The 8,542-nt window shown below is 40.2% G+C and overlaps 1 protein-coding gene across 1 annotated transcript; it reads right to left on the minus strand.

Moving 5' to 3' along the window:
• Positions 1 to 400: 400 nt before the first annotated feature.
• Positions 401 to 6,725, minus strand: LOC103806096 (chromosome unknown open reading frame, human C3orf52). The gene is given in 6 exon segments (XM_009078771.1): positions 401 to 466; positions 468 to 699; positions 2,071 to 2,141; positions 3,199 to 3,332; positions 3,876 to 3,999; positions 6,464 to 6,725. Coding segments are annotated over 6 exon segments (795 nt in total). The 5' UTR covers positions 6,632 to 6,725.
• Between the last annotated feature and the right edge of the window lie 1,817 nt (positions 6,726 to 8,542).

Below are 8,542 nucleotides of genomic sequence, written 5' to 3' on the forward strand. Positions count from 1 at the left end.
TCCTAAAAAACTCCAAAAAGAGAAAAATCAAGAGACTTCTATCATGCTTGACTGCGAAAAAAAATAAAATTGAGAAGTTCATTCCCAAATTACTTCCGCTGTTTTACTTAGATTGAAATTTGTTTTGTAAGCATTTAAAAATCAATATACAATAAGGAGAAATATTTTTCATTATTTTTCTCCCCATTATGGTACACACATATGAGGAGAATTTCTTTGTATAGATAAAATGCAAGAGGAGATCTGAAAAATTTGGTTGGAGTCCATAGCTAACCTGTCTCATCATTACTCCCTTTCTCATCACAGGACCAAACTGAATCCTAGGTTATAAATTAGGCATAGCAAGACTTTCTGAAACTATTTTACAGTGTTCTTAACACTATTGTGCAAAATACATTTACTAACAAATCTCAATATCTTTCTAGAAATATTTCCCTCCTTTTCCATAAATACTTCTGCTCTTTGTAATGAAACAATTTCTTTGCTGTACAGCACTTACACGTGAGAGAGGTTGGGTCAAGCTTCAACCTGTCACATTCAGATGTCCCAGGATCAAAAGTATCAACTTCATCATAAATATTTTGACGTAAAATGTTCCTTATAAAGTCTGGGTTCATAGTGGTTTCCATAAATCCCTCTATTGGTGGTGGTGGTGGTACAGAAAACACTAGCTGATAAATTACAGTGGAGCTTTCATTACTGAAAAACAAAGTCAAGCATGAATGCCTTCAAATTACTACCAGATCTTTTCTTTTTTTTATGAAAATACTGACTTTTCATATCAATGTTGGCAAGAAAAGCATTATAAAAGAAAACTGCCATCAAAGATTCCAGTTTCCTCTTCCCCCTCCTTTCTCAGATCAGCTCTTGATACTGGGTACAGCCAGAGACAGGTTTTCCAATGCACAAAGGGCAGTTGGACCTGTGTCCTAATGGGGTGTGGTTTTCAGCACTTTACAAGTACATACCGATAAGAGGTGTTGCAATATCATTTACCTAGGCTAGCTAGGAACCTGCAGAAAGGTTTGCTCTCCTGATCAGCCATACCTGGGACCACCCAGCTATGCTCCTGACTCAGCTCTGGAGTAGATTACACAAACCACTGAATGGGAGACCACCTCTGGAGATTTCATTGTGGTGTACCAAATCTACTGACTACAATTCAAGTTACATTTTGTATGCACAGAATTGAAAACATTTTTTAAAAATAGTTGAATGAGGGAAAAGAAGAGGAAAGAAAGAGAGAGAGAGAGAGAGAGAGAGAGTGTCATACAATGAGTCACAGAGAGAGGGAGATCAACTAGCCAATATGTATGCAGAATTACAGCTATATATTTGATGGTCTAAATCATAATTTTTACCTGAAAGGCTAAGGGGCTACAGTTCACTCACTGAACAGAGCTGGCATGACCAAGGCCAGCAGTGCAAGGGAGAATATTCCCATAAGGCAGAAAAGTGTCCTCAGGTCTGCCTGCATCCCAGGGAGGCTCTTCCTCTATCCTTGCTCTCTCAAGGGCCTTGGGACTTGGCAAATCTACTTCCCATGATTTTCTCCCACCTTTCTAATTCCTTTTATTATAGTGCTTTTCCAGAACTCCTTGGAGAAGCTCCCTGATTGTCTTCCCTTGCCTCTCTGCTATTTCTCCATGCCAGGAGGCATGTATATTCCTGTAGCCTTTACCTCTTTAGGGAATAAAACAGTTCTCCCCTCCCCATGAACCCTGTTTTATTTACATAAGACTATTTAAGCCACATCAATCTTAAGTGGCTCCAGCAATTAATTTTCCTTTTAATAAATATCCTTGAATATGCTTATATAAGGGCTACAATTGGAATCAAAGACATCAGAGATGATACTTCACAGCAACAAATTGTTACTGTCAGGATATACTATCAGCAGCACTTGCCATTTCCAATAGAGGATCCTTTGACCATTTTTCACTACCTATACACGTAACTTTCCCCAACCTATTTTTCACAGTTAAGTATTGTGCATTTTCACACAGGCATGTGTATGTCTCCTCAAAAGCCTGTAATTTTCATATAATTTTTGAGACAGAAATTGCTTACCTGAAAGAAATCACCTGAGCTGATCTAAAGTAACGCCCTAGAGCTGGAGATGAGCTGTAGACCTCTGTTAACTGGGAGAGAAAAAAAAGTAAAGAAAGGATTTAAAGGATTTCTTCTATTCAATCTATTTTTCCCAAAAATACAAAAGAAATTATTTTTACAAGGTGTTTTAAGGGGCAAAACATAGGTGCTGAAGGTCAAATATCAGCAAATATCTGCCCTGAAAACACACAATCCCTTTAAATTTGACAGACAAGTTAATCTGTGTGTTTGACTGATTGCTATATTACCTTAACACAATGGATGCAATCAGGGTGACCTAAAATTATGTGCTCACATTGCCATGTGCAATTTATGTTGTTAGGTGTTTTAAGGGGCAAAACATAGGTGCTGAAGGTCAAATATCAGCAAATATCTGCCCTGAAAACACACAATCCCTTTAAATTTGACAGACAAGTTAATCTGTGTGTTTGACTGATTGCTATATTACCTTAACACAATGGATGCAATCAGGGTGACCTAAAATTATGTGCTCACATTGCCATGTGCAATTTATGTTGTTAGGTTTGGGATTTTATTAGTACCAAAAAGCCCTTCTACCCTTACTCAGTAGAGGGAATGGTCTCTCTACTGATACTCCCTTACCCTGATGTCTAAATGAGCACTGCCATGCTTGATGAACTTATTTCAGGGTAAATTCAGAGCTGTGACAGCTCAGTGGAAATGGCAGCTATCAACCCAGGCTGTCAGCATGCACTCACAATGCAGCACATGGGATTTTGAGCTAGATGGCTTTCAGTGATCCCCCCTAATCTGTGTTATTCAGTGATTCTATGAAAAAGGTGAAGACTGTGTCCTAACTCTTAACCAAATTTGGAAAAAATGAGATGCCTTTTTTTTTTTAACATCAATTTAAACTGTTTGTGTGCCTAAAAGCAGGCAACTTTTTTTTTTCTAGGACTTTAAAAAAGTACAACTCTTTTTTCTTTTTTTTTTTCTTTTTTCTCTTTTTTTTTTAAATGCAAATGACTGAGCTGCTACACAGAGCAATAGAAACTTCTTAGTGGGGTAAACACCGACTATGTTATAAGCACAATCAACTTTGCCAAGAATCACATCAACACATACCCTCTTAGTAATGTCTTCAGAGAAAAAGTGCGGGAGACCACACATTAACTCCAATGTTCCCGAAAAATTGTAAAAATTTCCACTGTTTAGCAGTGCATGAGAATCCCAGTAGTCATCCTCATCTGTGTAAACATCTAATATTCAAAAGGAGATAGAAAGAGGAGGAAAAACTTTCAGTTAACTGAAGTATTGAAAAAAACCTCACGGCTTTCTCCAGGGTGGCTTTCTCACAAATTTCCTAGGTAAGAACTGCCTGGGGTGACAGAAAGAAAGTGCAAGTCACCTGAAGAAAAGTGACAGCACATGGCAGTCAATCCCCATTAACAAAAGTCAGCTGCTCTGGGAGCCTGACAGGCATTGACACCACTCAAAGGGATCTAAGTGATCCATGGCACTTGGTGCAGCATTACAAACATAATTTGCATCTTCATCCCTGACTCTCTTCTTGTAACATTTTCTCACTTAGCTGCAAACTGGAATTGCCACCTAATCAGGATACAAGTTGCTTGCTGTCTGCTGAGATAAAAGCATTCACATCCAATACTTAACACACCACCCTCTGCAGTCAGTACCCCAGTTCCAGGAGTTTAAAGGATGCTACTATTGCATTTGTGTTATATTAGATTGCACATATTGTACATTTGTATTAGCTGATGAAGCAAGAGTGAGTTACTTACTAGAATAAAGAATTAGGCTGAAGAGGGTGACCAGGAAGATTACTACAAATATTGTAGCTACAACCATCCATAGTTTACACTTCCAGAAAACAACATTCCTGCATGGTTTCCAGTGATCTGCCTCCTAGTTATAAAAGGAAAGGGCATATTGATTCATGAATAAGGCAGGAACATTTCAAAACAAAAAAATAACAAACCCAAAACATAGATTGGAGAGCTTCATTGGTAAGCCGTGCCCTACAGCAGGGGTTCCCACCCTTGACTACTGCTGCAGGCGGGAACACAGACCTGCAGGAGGCAAAAGACATTCACAGGCAGGCTATTACTTAAAAGAGAGACAATATAATTCCTGTTTATACAGAATTTCCAACTCCTGCATTGTCCATAAAGCTGTACTACAAAACTGTTTTCTTGGCTCCCAATTTTTAAATTTTTTTTAACTACAATATGAGACTTTTATAGCTGAATCCCTTTTTCTTCATAAGATTGGAAACTTGAAGGCTATTGAGTATATTTAACAGAGTTTAACTCAAATCTCACCTGTTCTAGGAGATCAGAAGAAAACTGCCTCTGAAGCAATTGTGCTTGCATGTACATTCATATGGGAGAGAAAGGACAATACTTGCCTGTCATTTAATTTTTAGTAAGATTTAAGACCATGCCAAAAGTTAGTCTTTTAATTAGTTAACCCAACAGCATGAATATTATTTTTTTTAAAAAAGGACAAAAAAATTGCTTAGATGACATAGCAGAACAGAAACTTCAACTGTTTTGTCCCACAGCCAGAAGACTGAAGGAAAGGCTTAAATTCACACGTAAACCATGCTGCCTTTTTAATTCATCCTCCTCCTCACTCTCCATCCACCATAAACCCCATAGTAAACTCCATGTCCTTTTTGACATCAGTACCAGATAAGGAAAAGTACATAGTGTAGGTTGTCTGGGCCACACACGTGCAGGTTGGGAGGAACCAGCTACTGGCTAGAGGCACTAATCCAGGTTATTTTTTATTTGACTTTTAAAATATATTAGAAGAATGATACTTCTGTTTAATAAGTGACATTAGCATGTAATTTTTTTTGTTTTAGAAATTTAAAAAAAGCTAGCAACTGCTGCCGAGAGTGCAACTATGAAATCAGCCATAGTCATATCAGTTGGAACAGACAGCTATCAAGCCCAAGTTTCGATTGAACCAACATGTTTAGACTACCATAAAAATGTAATTATTAATCACACACAGCAAACTGGCTTGATCTCAAAAAAACATTCCGCTCTGCAACTAGTCCAACACCCTCTGGACATTACCCATAGGCATTGCAAGAATGCTGCGAGGGAAGCAACAGCAGCAGAAAAACTCTCCCCACAGTGGGCAGGGCAGTTCTGCTTAACGTGCTACCTGAGCAGAAAGCAGAGCATGGTGAGGGAAGCAACAGCAGCAGAGAAACTCTCCCCGCAGTGGGCAGGGCAGTTCTGCTTAACCTGCTACCTGAGCAGAAAGCAGAGCATGGTAACTTTCCAGCAGTCCCTACAGGACAGGCAGCCATTTGCTAGAATCAGCAGAAACAGAGCTCATATGAAAACTCCGTTCTGGGAAGGGGAAGGATAAACCTAAGGGTAAAGTTTCTCAAGACAGGCGAGCGGATCTGGCTCACCCCCTGCCTCTCCTCCACCCTCTCCTGTTCCTCTTTGCACCTCCCTAGAACTTGTCTGACCCTGCAGCAAGCTGATTTGGCTTACCAGACCAGAGGAAAAGTAACTGGCCCCTGATACAGTGGAATAAATGGGGGGGTTGCCTGGTGGGTGGAACAAAACAGCCCAGGGAGGTGATCAGTGGGGCTCCCAAGAGGAAACAGCTGCTCTTTACTCCGCAGGAGTGGCAAGGGAGAGGTGGTGTGACTAATACACACAGGTCTCATGGGGGGCTCCACCACGCCTACAGAAAAGCTTGGCACACCACAAATATTCCCTCTGCTCTTGAGTAATGTAAATCATTATACAACAGCCATCTATGAATATATACTGTTCCTCTGACAGTCTGTTCCATAGCATTAACCTATGCAGGGGGAACTGCCTCCCTCAGGACTCACATACTGGTCTTAACTGAGGCTTTGGAGCATTCTATTGATACAAATTCATAATTATTAACAACAGCAAATTACTCAAAGATAAAAAGAGAGAGAATTCAGCATGCTCTGCTGGAAGACAACTTATGCTTGTTTTGGCAGTACTGTTTTCTGGTCAATTTGTACTGAAAGAAAGCCTGGTTTTAAAACTGGTTTCAACTTTTCTCCTTTCTGATTTTTCCCCACCAACAACACATGAAAAGAGAAAGCAAAACTCAGAGTTCCAATTACAACTTCAGTTCCAAAGTTAAAGTTTAAAATCCCACTCCAATATTAGAACACTTAGTTGATAAGAAGGAAAAAAAGTTTAACAGGCTTTCAGCCTTTACTTTCAAGTGAATAATCTTTCCCTCTCAAACAACAAATTAACCACCCGGACAAGATGTTCCTGCAAAGTGTCATTTCTCTTCCTGCATAGTGTTTTTCCTCAAGAGCAAGGATCAAATGAGCAAGTGAAATTCCTACCTTTCTCGTTTGATTATTGAGAGGCTTGCCATGATCAGCCTCACTTTCCTCCACGTTATCTTCTTGTAATTCAATAATCTCATGCTCCTGAGCAGAGTTTCGCCTATTCATCACTTCTGCCTCTGTGCGAGGACTTCTGTCTCTGAAGAGAGCACGGAGGCAACTCATTTCCTTCTGGTTTCAGCTGCAGTTATGTTCAGTAATAGCTCTGGTATGAGGCTGGAGACAGTAACAGAGGGAGTTGGGATAGTTTTCAAAGGAGTGATCTCAAGACACTGATATATAAGGGGAATTCCTAGGCAGAACAAATAAATAATGTCAACTGGACTAGCAATAGCGAAATGGGAGGCAGAGGAAGTATCGATTTACCTAGCTGTGAGAACTGCGCCTCTCAGCTGTGCAATACTAGGTTTTCCAGTTTACCTACCCTTCCTGTACCTGCCCTTGACAAGCAGGTGACTAAACCTTTAGCAACATCGTCTCTGAGGCAATTTTGAAAGGAGCCAGGGTGCTTTCCCTGCTGCTCTCAGCCGTAAAATGCTATTACTGTTATCCACACAGCCAAACAGATGTTGTTCTGAACAGCACAAACTAAATAAAGGATCATTTAGCTTGTGGTTTTGCTTAGTCTGTGACTCAACATCAACACTTGCAATTCTAGTCTCCTTTGTTAATCAATCAAGAAATGAATACTACTGTGCTTTGTGCTGCAAATTGTCATACAGCTTAAAATCACATCTGGTGTTAAAGAACCATTTATGTCTATTAACATACTATCCAACCTAAACCTGAGTAGCTGCTTTCAGGTGAAACAACCCCAAAGGACAAACCTGAAGAGAAGAGGAAGACAGTCTTCAATTTCAGCCTGTGCTCTACAGGGCATGCCTTTATGAAGCAATCATGGTAATCTGGTCTGCGCTAGCTTCCCACATGAACTCTCCCATGCACCTAGAGTCACTCATAACAGCTTACTGCAGCCAGGGGCTGATTCCTCCCCTAACCTCTTCAGTATCCTGCATCCTACCTCCGCTTATTTCTCCTGTTCTGACTGCATCCTCATGTTTCTCCTTCCTCTCCATAGATCATCTCTTTCCCCTCCGGATCAAAAAGGCTGGGCAGAGAGCTGCACTCCCACTCATTCTTTTGTCTCAGCACAGAGAGAATCATGCATTGAGCCAAACAAATCCTCTCTTCTGAACTCCCTTCCCTGCTCCCCTCACAGCACTGGTCCTTCTTGTTCCAGCCAATAGCTTAGGATGCTCTCTGCCCAATCCCCACACTTCAATTTTCTCTTTGTGCAACTCACCTGGCTACTGATGCCTGAAGCATTCCCAGGGTTCAGATTCCTGATGTCATGTCACAGCCATCCAGGTGAAAGCACTCCATAAATCTTAGGTTTATTCAGCAAGTAAAAAGAAATTGTATACCCCACTTTTTGATTCTGAGAATTCTTGAAACTGTGGAGGACTGAGGATGAAGCTCAGCAGTCATCAAGATGAAAACCACTGTCTGGGTCCACAAGATTTTACCTGGGACATCTTCTCTAGAAAAGCATTTATCAGCTGGTTCTCACTACTCCTGCCAGAGATGAGCTTCATTTATTTCATTTCCACACAGAGTAACAGATCTTACCTTCCTAATGAATTGTCTGAAACCAAAGAAAGCAGTTCTTCTAAGTCAAATAGTTAATGATTATGGATCTCAGCTTTTAAAGGCCAAAGTCTTTATTTCATTTATATCTGTGAAGTATCTACTTAAAGTCCTGTCTTTCATCTGGGCAATTTAACTTCCACACTTGATACCTTTCTTGCATGTGAAGTACTGACCCTTCCAACACATGTTGCTGAGAAACTCCCAAAAAAATAAAGGGAAGTCAAGAGCTGATGTGATCTTTCTGGTCTAGGCTTTTATCTAAAACAGAACTGTGGGAAAACTGAATCAAAACACTTCCAGTTTCAATAAGTGGAAAAGAAACTTGTGCTCTTAAATGTGCACTTTAGTAATAGGGGTACACTTGGCTTAGCTTTACAAAAAGAGGAAACTCCCAGGTACAAACATAGTTCTGGTTGCACCTGGAGA

The sequence above is a fragment of the Acanthisitta chloris genome, unplaced genomic scaffold (genome assembly GCF_000695815.1).
Source record: "Acanthisitta chloris isolate BGI_N310 unplaced genomic scaffold, ASM69581v1 scaffold4507, whole genome shotgun sequence".
Lineage (NCBI taxonomy): Eukaryota > Metazoa > Chordata > Aves > Passeriformes > Acanthisittidae > Acanthisitta > Acanthisitta chloris.